The sequence below is a fragment of the Colossoma macropomum genome, unplaced genomic scaffold (assembly GCF_904425465.1).
Source record: "Colossoma macropomum unplaced genomic scaffold, Colossoma_macropomum, whole genome shotgun sequence".
In the NCBI taxonomy this organism is placed as follows: Eukaryota; Metazoa; Chordata; class Actinopteri; order Characiformes; family Serrasalmidae; genus Colossoma; species Colossoma macropomum.
The window spans coordinates 24020693-24038304 of record NW_023494795.1 but is presented as its reverse complement, the minus strand read 5'-3'; the positions used below and the strand labels follow the sequence as shown (position 1 = coordinate 24038304).

The 17612-nt window shown below is 37.1% G+C and overlaps 2 protein-coding genes across 2 annotated transcripts in view; one reads left to right on the top strand and one right to left on the bottom strand.

The window, feature by feature from the left end:
* Nucleotides 1-8523: 8523 nt before the first annotated feature.
* si:dkey-85n7.8 (COX8 domain-containing protein) lies at nucleotides 8524-10543 on the bottom strand. Its single transcript, XM_036582687.1, has 2 exons — nucleotides 10257-10543; nucleotides 8524-8921 (listed from the first exon to the last, which is right to left on the bottom strand). The coding sequence occupies exons 1-2, from the start codon at nucleotides 10374-10376 to the stop codon at nucleotides 8811-8813; spliced, it is 231 nt and encodes a 76-aa protein (XP_036438580.1). The 5' UTR covers nucleotides 10377-10543; the 3' UTR covers nucleotides 8524-8810.
* Nucleotides 10544-13973: 3430 nt separating this feature from the next.
* The window catches only part of btbd7 (BTB (POZ) domain containing 7), a 52266-nt gene continuing 48627 nt past the window's right edge, over nucleotides 13974-17612 (top strand). The window contains exon 1 of the mRNA XM_036581945.1: nucleotides 13974-14615. The gene's annotated coding sequence lies outside the window, so the exon portion shown is untranslated. The remainder of the gene's footprint in view (nucleotides 14616-17612) is intronic.

The window sequence follows — 17612 nt, the reverse complement described above, 5'->3', positions numbered from 1 at the left end:
TGCCTAGGTGGTGATATCAATCACACAAGCATGCCAGTTTTTAATGCAATGCTGTCTGAGGGATCGAAGATCATGGATATACATTTGTAGTTTTTGGCCTTGTCTTTTATGCACAGAGGTTTCTCTGGATTCCCTGAGTCTTTTGATGATATCATGCACTGTAAAGAGTGAAACACCTAAAATCCTCATAGTCTGTGGCTCAAGAATGTCATTTTTTAACTGTTGGATTTTTGCTGATGCATTTTTTTTTTGCAAAGTTTCGAGTTTCAACCCATCCTTGCTCATGAAGCGATTTTATTTTATTTTATTTGATTGCATTACCTGTTTAATATGCTTTTTGAATATTTAACAATATCATGGGTCATCTTGGGTTCTTCCTGTCCCAACTTTTTGGAATGTGTTGCAGGAATTAATTTCAGAATTAGTATATATTTACAAAAAAACAATGAGGTTGATGAGGTAAAACATTGCATATCTTGTCTTTGTGCTGTTTTCATTTTTATTCCTGAAGGCCCAGAAGCTACTGGGAATTTTTCAGCTCAGTTTATTCTATTTCCTACATTCATGCCAGATAGAAAAAAAACGTTTTGTACACCTGCATTAAAAAGTGGTTTGGATAGTTCTTCATTTTCATTTTAAATATGGATACAGAGACTACGGAAATTCATAAGTACGCTTGGGCCAAAAATTACAATAGCAGACAATTTGATAAAAATCATACAAAGACAAATGTAAAGCCAAATTAGAGATATCATGCGCAAACAGAATATTTTAAAAATGCTCATAACACACTATGGACCTCTGAAGTCATGTGTCACTCTGTAGTAAGTGTTTATGTGTATATAGTAGGAACATGGTAATCGATTTGTCTCCAAAGCCAATATGTTTCATCCTGTATACATTTTCCCCCAAGTGTCACTGGATGCTCTGAATTATGGGGTGGTTTTGCAGTTGAAATATGAATATTCTTGAGCATTGAAATAACGTTGTATAAAAGTAATTTATGACTTTATAACTTTAACAATGTTATACCAACACCAGCTACTCAAACTGCAGCCTAAAACTGCCAAAGCAATTTAACTAACATTTGACAAAGCGTATCAGTTTCAGTGGGGTATTTTTTTGAGGTTGCCAGTCTTATGATGTCAGTTCAGAGGATCTGGTTTGAAGGAAAAATGTGATACGGCAAAACATATAGGTTTTGACGCAATTTGCCTGTTTATCACAGGGCATGACAGAGACTCTTAAAAACATCATTCATTTTCTCATTCAGAAAGACCATTCATTTTCAAACACCATTCATTTTCTCTGATCCAGAGTTCCTAATTGCTTCATATTCTGTGAGTGCTGCCATGTTGAAGTGACATTATAGATTGGCAGCTCAAAGCTGTCAGATGTGTTACGATAATTCTGACTTTCCGAGTGGGAATTACGAGTTCAAATGGATTTTTGGCACTTGAAAGTTGCAAACTTTCCAGCTACAATGTGGTCATGAAAGCAGCAGGAGTCCAGTTTGTCATTATCAGGCGCACCTGATTCAGTTAAATTGTCAGGTTTGTGCCTGACGTATAGCAAGTTTGACTTTTATGAATAAAGATTATTATTATTATTATTATTATCATTATTATTATTATTATTATTATTATTATTATTATCAAACAAACTTGCATGTATCCTGTTTACCCACACACAGTACTGCTCATAGATTTAGAAGAACTTGCCACATTAGTAGTTTTTATTGATTTATTTAAGATAATGTGAATTTAAACAAACAAAACAGACACCAAAAGGTTGTGTTAGAAGTCTTCATTCATATTTCAAATATTTTAGGAGCAACAAGAAGTTTCACTCACCACTATGCAAATATGAGGCACTCCAGATTTTAATGTCATTATAATTATGTGTTAATTTTTCACATTTTGTCACACTGATTTCAAAATGTAAAGCAGTGATTCCAAACTTTTGAGCTATGACATATGATGAAAACATATATAGTTACTCTACATTTACCTCATGCAACCCTGGAAAAAAGCAATAGGAAAAAGAGAGAGACTGTGAAAATAAACCAAAAAACTGAAAAGCAACAATCAATCCAACATGAGTACAAACTTGTGTGGCAATACAAACATTTACATCCTTAAAATCTGTATAAATAAATGTATTGGAAGTCACTGTGTGGGAAAGACAGAGCCTTCCGATACAGCAAACGGCATGGAGGGCCTCATCATTACCCTTCTGAGGTGAAAGCCCTTCAAGAGTTTAAAGTAATAATTCAATGAAAAATCTAATTTACACAATTTTATCCTCAACTCAAATGCTGTCAGTCAACCAAGTTAAGTTTGGTGTTTGAGGTTTGCATCTTTAGAGAAATGAAGCTAATATAGCTAACAAGCATTTAGCATTGTGTAAACTGCATGCCCAAATCATCGTACTTGCCTCAAACCATTTGAGTTGTTTAGTAAACTCAAAAGAATGTGCTTATGTAGTTTCTGACACCGCATGAAATACAGTTATAAACAAAAGTGGACAAAAGCACAAATTCAGACTTTAAGATGGTGGTTACTACTGTTCTTAGCTATCTGACATTCTTTTGTGCATAGATCACAGTGTCTACAGATAAGAGTTTGTATAGATAACAGATTGTCAAGATTGTCGTAAACCACATAAGCAAGTCTAGATTAATTAATTAAAGCTACACTATGTAAATTTTAATATTTGGAGGCCTCTCTGATGGAAATATATCATTGCATGCAACGTGTGTAAAAACGTTTTGTAACATGGGCTGTGCTTTGGGCCTCTTCCCCGAGTGGATGAATCTGATGACTGTGAGTGCATTGAATGAGTGTTCAAAGAAAACTCAGTCGAAACTTGGTGACGGACGTGTTATCTGAGGACGTGAGTGAATTATTTACTTTTGTCATCTGTCTTGATTAATATAATGTTGATTTTGCATTTGAGAACTAAACATCGAGCTGGACATTCTTTTTGAGTCTGTGCATGTGACATTATTATGTAAGGAAGTATGATGTGGTCTGAAAAACTCACTTGAAATCTGACCCAAGGGCACTAATTTTTAAACTATTATGTCAGGCTTTACAGGATGACTCGCACCAGCGCATGCACTAAATATTTGTATTATTATTATTTTATTAATATGATTTATTTGGCCTGACTCATCAAAATTGTTTGCTCTTTTGTGCTCTTGATTGTGTGTAGATTCTGTTCTTACCTAAGAACAAATCCCAAATAAGAAAACATTGGTCAATGTCAGAATCTTTGTGAAAACTATGTAAGTGGGTTTTAAGAAGATTTTTTTTTTACCTAAGAACGATTAGTGAATGAGGCCACAGTTTGTACGATGTTTATAGTTGAGATATACACAGATCAGGCAGAACATTATGACCACTTCCTTGTTTCTTCGCTCATTGTCCATTTTATCAGCTCCACTTACTGTATAGATGCACTTTGTAGTTCTACAATTACAGACTGTAGTCCATCTGTTTCTCTGCATACTTTGTTAGCCCCATTTTACCCTGTTCTTCAGTGGTCAGGACGCCCCTGGAATCTCACAGATCAGGTTTGGGTGGTGGATCATTCTCACACTGACATGGTGGTGTTGTGTTAGTGTGTGTTGTGCTGGTACGAGTGGATCAGACACAGCAGTGCTGCTGGAGTGGACCCCCCCATGGGGGTCCTGACCACTGAAGAACAGGGTAAAAGTGGGCTAACAAAGTATGCAGAGAAACAGATGGACTACAGTCTGTAATTGTAGAGCTACAAAATGCACCTATGTAGTAAGTGGAGCTGATAAAATGGACAATGAGTGTAGAAACTAAAGAAGCAAACATCCGACACCAAACAAGTCTTCACGGATCATTTACATTTGGGGTAAAAAAAAAACTGTGAATTTGCCAAACTGTCCCTTCAAACACTATACACATTCTGATAAGACAGTGGTCACATAGCTTTGTAGCTTCAATGTCAGCCCAGAGATAGCCCTGATGAAAGGGCGTTGGTGTTCCTATTGAAAACAGGCATCATTCTATGTGTTCTGTACTCAATTAAGTAATCCTAGACCTGAAATGAATGTTATGCCCTGGAAATGATGTAATGACTTAATAATTCAATTAAATGTTTAAACTCTTCAGTCTACACTGTGCAGCAGTGCAGATGAGGTACTTTAGATGGTGTGGACCACACTCAACAGGACCATCGTTTTATAACCACAATCAGGGAGAAAGGAATGTTCTGTCCTGAGTCGTGGGAATATCAGGAAGTGGTGTTTGCACTGGAGACAGCACTGTGGTCTATTTACATGTTAATCTGTGAGAGATCATTCACATCCTGCCAAATGGAGCAGGGAGCACAAGGCAACCTAGCTCATAATCCTCCGATCAAAAAGAAGATGCATTCAAAGTTGTGTGTCTTGTTCAGGTTTCCCAGAAATTAATTGTAAATCAGGCCATCACTGGTTTCACTTTTTAATCCCTGTATATCATCTGATAAGCACACGGGGCACTTGAGGTAATGAGTGAACTGCATGAGATCATGATAATAAATCATTATCCCCTGCCTTTCTATAATCAAGTGAGCTTGAAAAAATAATCAAGCTCTTCCTCAGAACATACAGTTCTGTCTCAGGCTGAAGGCATCAGGTTGTTCCAGCCGAGGATGAGAACATCTCAACCTTAGAACACTGACATCAGCAGTGAGCCATAAAATTGGAAGCTGCAGCCATTGCTCAAAATGTCAAAAGAATGTTGTAAATTGAAATGAATTATGACTTGTAGCTCATGGAAACAAGCAGAGAAGTTCTGTCTAAAGTTCTGTCTGACGTGATTCTAAACTTTCGATCAATGCAATATAATACAATACAATATAAACGTAATCTGTTATGTCACTAATTATAAAATTAACTATGTAATTATAGTTAAATAGTATGTTATTAAAATGAAATGTTATTTAAATAACCCTGCGACCCAGAAGGATAAGCGACTTAGAAGATGTGTGTGAGTGTGTGTGATTGTGTGTGTGTGTGTGTGTTTGTGTGTGTTTTAAATAAGCAGTAACTCTAGACTTCTAAGGCTGACTTTGTATGGTGACACTTTCATGCAACTTTGGTTGCTTGCAACCTACATGAAACTAAATTGCACTTGAGTTACATAATGCAAACAGTCCTGCAACTCCTCTGAAGCCATCAGCTGAACTCCAACAGTTGCAGTCGGTCTAATTTTGTGAATATAAATGACCTCAGATGACTTGTAAATAGTGAGAATGATAGGATGTATAAAAAATAGGAGCCATAATTTAGTGGTAACTACTAGAGTAGGTGCATCCTTTTAAGGGCTAATGGTTGCACAAAAGCAGACACAAATAATGTTTAAATGGGACTGCATGGAAAAAACAAACAGTGCTACAGAACACCTATAATAGTTTTACTTTTTTATTTTAATTGAATGTTCATTGACCGCACTAAACAAGACTTTTTGATGGCAATGTTTAAGAACACGACAGACCGACAAGGCCTCTCAAAAGTTTTGATGCCTACCTTTTCAAAATGATTGTAACACAAATGACGCAATAACTTAACATATTAAATGACTAAGCAAGTTTATTTACAGGAAAATAATTGTACATGTGTGAATATTTGTGACAGTGCTACTTTGGGTGATAATGCCAGCACTCTGATTCCAGTGTACTGAAGTCAGCACTCATCAGCAATCAAAACCTTTCAGGTGTTTAAAACACTTTCTGGCCAGAAGATTTTTTCAGTATGTGCTTTTACCAAAGGTTTGGAAAATTATAACTGCATGCAACATGCGGAAGAACATTTTGTAATGTTGGTTGTGCTTTGGAACCCTTCTCCAAACAGATGAATCTGATGACTGCAAGTGATGGAGTAACAGTTAAAATCAAGTATTACTCTGAAAAAAACTAAAGCTCTCTCCAGACTTCATAATACCAAACTACATATCTTTGTTTTGAATATGTTGTTCACAACAGACAGCTTTCTCAGCGGGCAGTGGTTTCCAAATTCTCTGAAACTACTGAAATAACCCATTGAGAGTTAGTGACATGAGGCTTGTGAGCAGAAATCCCTCTTTTCCGGAAAAACAAACACTAGGGACTTCAGGATGTTTGAAGCAGAGGTCACTGTGACCTGGACAATACAATCTCCTAACAAACACAGACAAAATATGAATCAGCGTCATCAATAAAACTTCATGGCTGCTGAGCAGGGTGCTAATTATAGGGAGACTGGGGGGTTGGTGGGTTAACCCTCAAGAAAATAAGTAAAGAAAGAAGGTTCTTTAATTTGGGGTTCTAAAAAATTACATTGCATGATATTAATAGCAAACATAAAATGTTTTCCCAATCGTGTTAGGGAGAAATACAATTTTGAACAGCCAAAAAAAAAAGTGGTGAGATGATAAAATTAATACTAGAATTGTTGAAAACATGAAACGTCCAAAAACATCTAAATGAGGTGATAAAATCATGCTTGGGTATAGCGTGACCAATCAGGAAAAGCCTAATCCTTTATGGGCAAGGATTAGACAAGACTTACCACCTTGCCAAAAAATGCATCAGTGAAAATTCCACCCATTTGACACAACATTGCTTAACAAACAATTGCAAAGATTTTCGGTATTTCACATTCTACAGTGCATAACATGATCAAAAGTTTTAGGGAAACTCTGTGAATTAACTGAACACCTGTGACCTTTGAACCCTCAGATGGCACTGCTTTTAAAACAGGTATGCTTCTGTGACGGACATCACCACAAGACACTTTGACAAACAGCTGTCTATAAACACTTGTTATCTTTCAGATTGTTTAAGGAAATAATGAACATCATGTTCTCTAAACCACAGAAAAAAGACCATCCAGACTGTTACCAGTGTAAAGTACAAAAAACAGGATCTGTCTTGGGATAGGAGTGTATTAGAGCCCATGGCATGGGTATCTTGCACATCTGTGAAGGCAGGTGATGTAACACAATGCTAAACCTGCTCCTGTCCCAACTTTATTGCAGACATCAAATTTGGAATGAGCGAACGGTTACCAAAAAAAGAATAAAACAAATAGTGTTTTTGTACAGTTTTATAATAAAAATGTAATGTTTTTGTACAGTTTTCAATTCAATACTGGACAAACAGATTTTACTAATCACTGCTTTCTGTTTTTATTATCATTTCACCTGCTGGCCCAACTGTTTTGTAATATAACTTTGGAAATTATAATATAAATGGAAGCGTGTTAACTGTTGACCAATGTACAGGGTGTCCCAAAAAATCATTTCGTAGTCTAATAACATAGCCAATTCTCCCTCAAATGATCTCAAATTTTAATAAAATGTGTAAAAACTAACCAAATTCAATTTTTAATGTTTTTTTTTTTTCAGATTGAAGAATGGCATTCACTAGAAATGAAAAGGCATTTTGTGTGTTAGAATATGCTCAAACACAGTCAAACAAGAGTGTGCAGTGTGCATTTTCGAGAAAATTCAATAAAAATGCACCAACTGGAAAGCAGATTTGGATATGGCACAAAATATTCCAAGAGGAAGGCTGTCTGTGCAGGGCAAAGGAATCTGGACGACCACCAGTATTGGAAGATATTACATTTGTGAAGGTTTGTGAAATCGGTTATAAAATCTACATCCCTCTGAATTTCTTGTTTGAATTTTGATAAATAAATCTAGTATTGTTCAACATGAAGCCTATTTAATTTCGTTTGCCCAGGACATGTAGTTACTCAGATATTCACATCTCAAATGATGTCAATTTTTTTGGGACACCCTGTACTTTAGATTATATTAGCTTGCTTGAAAAATATAACACTTGCTATCTACTAACTAGAGCTAGTGAACTAGTCACTTTCATCATGGTAGATTATCTCACATGAGGGGTCCAGTAGCTACGTACTACGTACGAATGACTCTCACACTTCACTTCGTTGAAACTCATGCTTGCATTGAGTTAAATATCTAGCATCTCTGTACAATCATTATACGGAAAAAAATAGCTGCACTTCTAAATAGTATTGCATAATTTGCTTTAGTCTGAAAGGTCTAATTGGTCTTTTTCGCCTCTCCCATAATGTGATTGGCCCTGATGGAGTTTCCTTTGCTCCTCTGAGGATTTAAACATGCAGTCTCCTGTCAGCCACTGACTGCTGAATGTTAGTGTTATCATGTTATCAAGTATATCAGCACACTGTGTAATTGCCACGCACACTGCCCAAAAGGCCTTTAGGTCAGTCTGGAATGCTTTTCTGACATTTTTCCAGTTTTCCAGACCCAGATTATGCCTAAGCCTATGCTAAAAAGAATGTCCAGTGTTGATTCAGAATTGGCAGTGTTATTAAGTCCTAGACTAGGCTTAATTTATGTCTTTAATTCCATTAAATCAGAATCAAGTATCTACCATAGATGCTTAGAGCAAATGGTATGAATAAATGACAGATAGTAAACAAGAGTATTCAGCAAATATTTATTTCAGGAAATAAAATGTGCAGACGTTTAACACAAAGTAAGTGCCATTGCAAACATCCACTGCAACAGCAATAGGGGCCACAGTTCTAAGGCATTAAACACCATTGAATACACACTTGCAATCAAATAAAGAAACTGGGAGTTCCTCTCATATTCACAGTTTCATAGTAATGCTTTCTCTCTCACGATATGGGATGTTGTGTTAATCATGTGTTTCATTATTTGATGTAGTCTTTTAAAGAGGTGAATAATGCTTTAGAGGCAGCCAGTGTGGTCTATAGTGTGTAGCAGCTGGCTGGTGGCTGATGTTCTTCAGGACGGTGGGGGTTCAGGCCTCTGCCGGTACTCAGGGAGGTGGTGCAGAATCCACCCAGCCGGAGCCAGGAGAGCAAAGGCAAAAACAGACATGATGAAGAAACTTTGCTGTGGGGACGAAAAAAACAGTATGAGATATATGAGCATTTCAAATGCATGCTTAAGACAATAATAACAAAAAATCTTTTTCTCTACTTATAATGTTTGCCATTATATACCATTTTCCAATTTCTTTTTAGCCCTTAGATATATGTTAATAGCATCTGTTCTGACTGGCTGCCTGGTATTGTGACTAGCCTAGTCTTCAAGTACAAACTGTATGGTCTGGAGACTGACTGATACATTTTAAAACTTTAACTGTATGACAACAAACTCTTTGAATTAAAAAAAAGCTCCAAGATATTTCCTGGTTTTCCAAGATATAGTTTTCCAAGATATAGACCCTTTACCCTATAAGTGGCAGACCACAAGTGCCAAAAAAGTTCTTTGGAGCCATACCATAAAATGAACCACTATTGGTTCACTAAAGAACTTTTCAAAGAACCTTTTGTGGGACCTTTGAATAAGTTATATATTGGCTTCATAGTAGTTACCAAATAATTAACATATAAGCATACAATTTAAAAAATCCCACAAAGACGCACAACACAACCAGAAAGAAACCCTTTTTATTTTTACATTATTTTTCTAACAATGAGATTTAAGACTGAAGTACTTAGATGCTAATTACTCAATATTGTGCTCAGTCTATTGGCCACCAGTCACATTTTTTTCTGCCTACTTGATCCAAGTGCGCCTGAATCACTTAATCAAGGGCTTGATGATTAGCTAGAGAGTGAAATCAGGTATATTTGTGGTAATACTGATGTATTATGTAAAAGATTAGGTGGGCTGAAGGACTGGGTATGCAAACTGTATAATTATCAGTAATGTACAAAGCATTTGCTACTGCTCAGTTCCTCAATTCCTTACATTTTCTGTACATTATTTGCTTATCTTAAAAAAAAGTCCTTCTAGTATATCTAGTATAGTCTTTGAGATGTAACCAAAATTTGTGTAAGTGGGGTCTTCACCTGTATGCTATTGAATACAGCAGCCCCTTTATACTACATTGACTTCAGTCCAACATGTACACTTAATAATGTTATAATTATAATATTTATTTGTATAGCATGTTTGATTCAATACAAAATCTAGTTACAGGAAAATGAACAAAACATTGGAAAGAAATAAATAGAATGTGTTGATCAAGAAACACCAAATTAGCAAATACAGTAATGTGTTAAAAACAAAAACTCATAAAAACATAAATAATCAATACATACAATCATTTGGCCACGCTGGTCATTCTCTGTCAACCCTTGTAAATGGGTATTGTGTAATCTCTATTGAGCCAATTGAAATATGAGAATTTCCCTGTAGCTACAAAGCTGTTCCACTCACCCCAGGTCCAATCTTGTTCTTGGGGGGCTTGCTGTAGATGCTGGACCTGCGCTTCTGCAGGATGACCCTGGCCCGGGTCATGCTCCGGAGCTGCATGGCCCCGCTCAGACCCACCAGCATCTTCACAGTAGATCAGAGGGTCCGGGTCAGCCCAAGGGATTGTGGGAGAGATGTAGGTGAGTGAGAGAGAATGAGAGGGGGAAAGAAAGAGAGAGAGAGAGGGGGGGGGTGCTCACCACTGTGTGCAACCCCTGGAGCTCTCCTCTTAAGTGCTGGAGAATATGTGAGCACATCCTGTTAAATGTGGACATTATCCCCCCAAATACCAGCCCACTCTGAGGGAGGGGTCTGAGAGGGCTGGCCTGCCTCACAGTAATTTTCCCGCAAAGCCACTCGACACACCCTCTGATTTAAACAACTCAGAGGTCATGATTTGCCTTGATACAATGATGAACTGTCTCTGACTTTTTTGGCCCCAATATCTATAAATTTGCAGTGTGCATGAACCTCTTTTGACCTCACAGGAGACAAATGTGCAATGCTTCAAAGTCAACAACAAACTTTGTCATTATTCCTTCTCATCACAGAGAGTGGGATTAAATATAGGTCCTTCAGAATATGAAAAGTGTTTTCATTGTATTTAAATGCTTTTTTATCATATTAGTTATACATGATTTTTGTTATCGAAACGGTTGTTATTGTTGTTATTGTTTTAAAAATGTCCAGATTTTCTTAAAGTATTTCACTAATAGTTTAGGAATTTTGATTACTCATTTTGCCATTTTCATAAAAGGTCAAGTTATTTAAACATGTCCAAGAACTGCTGTCCAAACTATCATCTTGAGATAACTACGCTAAGTGGCCTTTTGACATCAGTGACATCACAACCTTCACATTGTTTTATCTTCAATGGACTGAAGACACCTGCTGCATGTTTGGCAACTACATACAATATATAGTTTATTTGACTTAATATTTCCCATATTGTCACTGTACTGTCACTGACCCTGTTCTTGCTGTGGTCAATATCGTGTTAATTAAAATCATTTTCAAATATTAAAATATATCTCTTTGAAACAAAACAAGGTCATCTTGAACATCTAGTCCTATCAACTGTTAAACTGTTGAAGTTTAAAAATGCAAACTGTTTTTGCGAGGCTTTAAACCAGGTTAATTTAACCTCCTGTCACTCCTCTCACTGCAACACTTGCAAAGGGTAAGCATGACCAAAGCACAGACATATACAGAAGAGTTGGGCCAGGGAAGTAGACCAGTCTGAAAAACGTCTAATTGATGTAGCAGTCCCAGAGAGAATCTGTGTACTGAATGGCATAATATCTGGCATAAGAGTGTCTGTCAGCTTAAACAAGCTGGTACTTGATAGAAGCTCACAGGAAGTCTGCTCACTGAAATGTGGCTGCCACTAAACAGAGAAACACCTGGCTGTCTGCTCTATGTACATTCAGTGCCACGTGGAGCACAATGCTGTCCAAATTGTGATCTGATTAAGAGATTAGATTAAAGGAAGAGAAAAGTGGGAGAGACAGCCCAGCTGTGCTTTCTCTCAGTAGCCTGTAACACTGAGGTCCATTTGTATTAGTGACATTGGACAAGCAGATCTTTGTTGTCAGATTTTGCCAGACAACATCATAGTCTCGCTTGTTGAAGGATGATCTGAGAGTCAGTGTATACCAGGATTTACATAGCTGCAAAACACTGTCATAACAATAACCTCAACAGCTACACCATTGAATGACAAGTGTTCAAAACATTAAAAACCTAGTAAGGTTGTTTTGACTTTGTTTCAAAGAAAACACTTGGACTTTTTCCCTGTATGAGAGCATAGTCTTATTGCCTCAAAGGCCCTGTGTTTCTTTCAGAACATTTTAAAATATTCTGTGCCACAGTGTCCTATCACTGGTACATTATATATCCAAAAGTATCCAGACACGTTCTAATCCGGGAATTCATTTTTGTATAATCTCTCTGGAAAAGCACTGGCAAAAAAATGGGAAGCTATGGAGCAGCCGCACACGAGCCTAAGATCACCATGACCAATGCCACGCGTCAGCTAGAGGGGTATAAATCCCTCCCACCACTGAGCTACGTTTTCTGGAGTGATGGAGCTCCATCCAGTGCAGAACTAATCATCCAACATCAGTAGCTGACCTCACTAATATTTTTGCAGCTGAGTACAATCAAAACCTCACAGCAATATTCCAACATCTAGTGTGAGGTCTTCCCAAAAGAGTAGAGACTGTTACTGCAGGAAGGGAGGGGGGCGCTTGGAGTAGACTGGGCGGTACTGCTTTCTGTAATCAGTATTTTCTGTTTACAGCTGCAAAAAAGAGAAAATAACAGAATGTGTAAAACAACATCTGTAATAAACTCAACTTCCTCCTCAAACAAATAAAAATTAATAGAATACACTTCATGCTACACATAGATCAGTGGTGGATGTAGGAATCAGTCATTAGTCATTTATTAGTTATTACTCAATTATATACATTAGTTTCAACAAATGAACATGGGTGAAACAAGCAGCCTCATTACAAGCCAAGAACTCAAAATGAGTAATGATGGCAGAAACACCTGAAAAGCTGTTTTTCTCAGAGCCAGACTGCAACACTTTCAGTTACCTATTTTATTTTTGGAAACATTTTTCCACACTGTTCTTAATGTTGTGCTGTCGGGCAAATACCTTGTGTCTCCATTTTTGTCATTTTTGCATTTTGTTTTGCATAATTTGAAAACTCCAGAACGGGCCAACAGAGATGGTCTAAAACTGATTGGATAGATTCTCCTCCTGTAAGGTTACCATTTTGGAGATACAAGGTTTTGTTCCAACAGTAACAAATTACATCACCATCATTAAACCATTCTCTACTTGAAATCCTCTAAACACTCATTAAAATGGCAAAACAGTGACCTTCTTGACCTTGCTTGCATAAAAAACCTACTTTTTTATCTTAAAAATTCATGATGACACTGCACTGTCAAAAATGGCCAGTTAGAGATATGCTAGGCCATATAAACAGGTTCACATGGCCAGTTTTCTTTGTTATTGCGCATTTGTAACTTGCTTTATTAGGGATTAAAAAATAATTAAAATCAGCATCTTTTCAACCTGCAAGCAAACCTAACACAGCAATAAATCTATAAAGACACAGAATTTTTTATTATTTAACATAAACACAATATTTATATTTGAACCCAATACTGCGATAAAGCAGATCTCATGGGTGTAAATGTGATTTGAAGTAAAATAAAATAGGTCTAAATATAATATAATATAATAATAGTAATTAATATATATATTAAGTTAGTCCTAACATACAAGATCCACTTTCACCTGTACCCAGCTGAAATAAACCAAATAAAGACAGTGGCTGTCCCTGCTAACCCGCACTGCCGTTCACTTGCTTTTGAGAGGGACTGCATTATTCCCATCCACCACATGTGGGAGTCCGTGCACTGTAGATCGACCAGAACTAAGGCTCTAACAAATCTCCCATTACGTGGAGTTTCTCTGTTTAGATATGCATAAAAATAGATATTTTCTCATCTAACGTAAATAACCTTGAAAATACATACTTAAATGCACGTCTATATTCTGTCTTCTACACTAAAGAATAAACATCTTTAATTCATTTTCGTGTCCTACAAAAAATGATAGAAAGTAGCTAAAAATAGCCACAAAATCCAACTAAAATTACTTCTGCGTTTTAATCAGGCGGTGTTAATCATAAGTGTACTGATGGATCAGTCCCTGTGGAGTATGGAGGAAAAGTGGTTTGGGCCTTTTAAACTCAGCAACAGTGCCCACTTGGCTCAGTCAGTCGGAGGAGAGTGGAAGTGGAGCGGGGGGCGCTAGCTGAGCTAAGCCCGGGGATGTAGCTCGCAGTTGGGATGGCAAATCGTCCGTTTTCCGCATAGTTAGAACGCGTATAGGGGGGTCGAGGCATAACGCGAAAGCGATGACGTTCGTTTGGTTGCTGGAACTGACCGCATTTGTGGACTAAGAAGCGAAGCGTTTCGATAAAAGTTTTGCTCGCGAACGTTAGTAAAACCCGAATCCGAGAATTCGGCTAGCTGTGATCATGACGCGTCCGGCGGTGAGCGTTAGCTACTGTTAAAAAGTAGCTAGCTCGCTAGCATTAGCTAGCAACATGGACGTGTCCGTACTCATAAGACGATGAGTTCTAGGCTGAACTAGTTAGCTAGCTGTAACGCTAGCAAGCGAAGTAGGTTGGCAGAACTTGGTCAGAACTACGTTTAGGAATTGAAAGAGCAGTCAAAAACCTGAACGGATATTTTTACTTTCTTCTAAACGGCAAGGGACCGTCAAACTTGACAGAGGTAAGTAACTTAAGACCGTGTTTTTTTTTTACATTCGAACCTACGTATTTGCTAATCGTCTCGCCAGCAATCTAACTAGCAGCTAGGTGGTTACATATAGTCGACTTTGGTGTTGGAAAGCCAACAGACAAGAACAAGGGAATTGTACGGTCGGCATTTCTCGTCTTCTCGTTTGGCAACTCCAGAACTCCGAGTAACGTTAGCAAACTTAATGAGTTGAAACGAGGTATTTTACTCAGTAGCTACGCTAACTTTGCTAGTTAGCATCTTCTTAGCTGCTTATGTGTTAATAATAATGATATTAGTAGTAATAAAAGATGAGTTACGTGCTAAAAGCTGCATTGCTAAGTTTCAAAACAAATTCCCACTTCCAGAAATGATGGGTTTGGCAAGAACAACATTCAGGGGGCTTTAACCGCGGATTTGTGGTTTCCTCGTAACTTTTCTTCCAAAATGCATTCACTAACGTTACATTCACCAACGTTAGCTGAAAGCTAAAACAGCGCAGCTAGCTGGGTTTAGTTGAGGATTAACGTTAGCTATGTCAACATAAACGTTTCAAACAGCAAAAGTTAAAATGCTGGATCAGCAATTACTGTTGTTTATAATGAACGTTGTGTCGTAACCGACAGAACAGACACTTCCACCCTCTTGTTAAACATGTAATGTGATCTGATGTATTCTTTCTATTTTTAAGCACTGAACCGTGCATCATTAAACATGAACACAGCGGAGGACAACGAATCGTGGATTTGCTCTAAAATGAACATTCACGTCTGAGTAACGTCTGGAAAGTTGTCTAATTTAATTGTAAATTGTAGAACTAAAAATGTTCTCAAAATTGCAATTCCTAGTAAAGGCTTTAAGAGAATCCCAGATGTGGTAGATACAGTATTTTTGTTGCATGTTCCAAGTCATAGATGTGAAAATCGGTTTAGAATATGACAAAGCAAACCAAAAGTGAACTTTCTATTCAGCATATTGGCAAAGCTTTGGTTGAAGAGCCCATATCCTAAATTTTCTTATTTTATTGTTTTTTTTTTTCCCCATAAGGTCCCCTTATGATTGTGTGGATTTAGTACCAAAAACAGTCATAATTCATTTTTACATGACCGTTTTCTAACCTCTCTTTAGAAAAAAAATATTTTGTTACTGTGTCTTTAAGACAGATATATAAAACATGTCTGTTCTAATTGGCTGCCTTGTGTGGCAGTTCATTCCAAAATCAGCCTTGGCATTTATTTTAACCTTGATGTGAATGAGAGGTGCAGTGCAAACTTACTGTAGCTGAATAGGTGGATTAATGTAAATGTGTTAGTTTTTGTGGCATCACAAATAATGTTGAATTCAAAACGAGCTGCTTTTGCAGCTTTGTTTACATGTATGGACTGTATGTTTTGAAATGAAAATTTGCATACAATATCACAATCTTTTATTGTGGAAAAGTGAGGAAATTTTGGTTTTCCTTTATGTTTGCCCTTGCCATTGTCAGAAAGCCAGAGCCACTGTCAGATCACCTCAGTGCAGACAGATTCAGCAGAGTTCTGTATTATGTTTATACACAAAACATTCAAGACAGCTGATCTGATCTTCACAAAGGCAGCCTCTAGTTCATGTGGTTATCTACATAAGAGACATCCAGTGTAGCCTGCTCATATTGGACTTGGTTGGAAGATAACTGGGAACCTGCATGATGCCTTGGGCCATTTTTACCCTTGGTCTGTAAATTTGAGTCTAGACCCGGGATCGATTCTGTGCTTGTTTGGGAGAAGCGTTCATTTTCATAGGTTTCCTCCAAACTGTAGATCATTGCAAAGTTGTGTATATTACTCTTGTGTGTATTGTTTTTGCAGAAAGAGTAGAATCATATTCGTGTTGTCTGATAATTGCTTTTAAAATGATGCACATTGGAGAGATGTTTAGATTTGGCTGAAATTTCTAACTTATATTTGATGATGCATTTACTCCAGAAGAGCAGAATGTTCATGCTATATTGGGTTGTTGGACTAAAATGTGAGCATTTTATTCATTTTACTGGATAATGTTTTACTGTTTAAAAATTTTTTATGTATCAGTACCGGTATTGGTAGATATTTACATGGAAAACTTTAGATATCAGCACACAGTTTTGATCTCAGTACACCCCTACTATAGAAATAAGTTTTGTTTCTCCATATTGCTATTCCAGATAGACTTAGTCCCAATTTGTACGTTTTATACTTAATGTTTATGTATCAGTATCGGCAAAAACGTACATGAAAAATATTTGCATTGGCCCACAATTCTCATATTGGTGTGTCCTTAATTCATTTGATTCAAATACTCAGACCATGATGAACAGCAGTTATTGCTAGTGTGTGGCGTGTCCCCATGTACAGCAGCTAAGTGAGCACACAACAAACAGCAAAGGAGGAGAAAAAGTAAATTTACCTCAAATTCAATTCTTATCTGTAGAAATTTACTTGGACCAGCTGGTTTTTGAACATCCTGTTTGCGACCTTTCTTGTTATCGGTAGGTGAAAAATGATCACTGCATACTCAGAGATTTTGCATGATGCTTTTACTAAATGGCACTCTTGCTAGTTTGTGGTTCATTGCCAAAAGCCACACTTTGTATGTTTGTGTTATTGGGGAATTGGTGGTAATATACTGGACTACACTGAGATTTCTTTGATCTCTTTACTGTTTATACAAAATAGAATGTTACACCTAATTTTCGTAGCTTTATTGTTATTTGAGATGCAATTCTAGCTAACTGTCCTACAGTTATATAGCCTTATCTATGCTCACAAACATCATGATGTGTGAGTAGTAATGTTTTGAAGTACAGCGCACCCATTGTGGTCCTGTTTGAAAGTGGAGTAGTACTACAAGGCAGGACGTTACATGGAGGATAATATAGTTCCAAGCTGAAGTGCTTAAAAAGATCTATCCATGCTCTTTGTTTGGTTGGTTGGTTGGTTGTTTTTTTTTTTAACTTGTTTACATAGCTATTCA

Coding starts and splice junctions, on each gene's coding strand:
- si:dkey-85n7.8 (XM_036582687.1), bottom strand. CDS start 10,376: ATGCTGGTGGGTCTGAGCGGGGCCATGCAGCTCCGGAGCATGACCCGG. Junction 8,922..10,256: donor AGAACAAGATTGGACCTGGG/GTGAGTGGAACA, acceptor TCGTCCCCACAG/CAAAGTTTCTTCATCATGTC.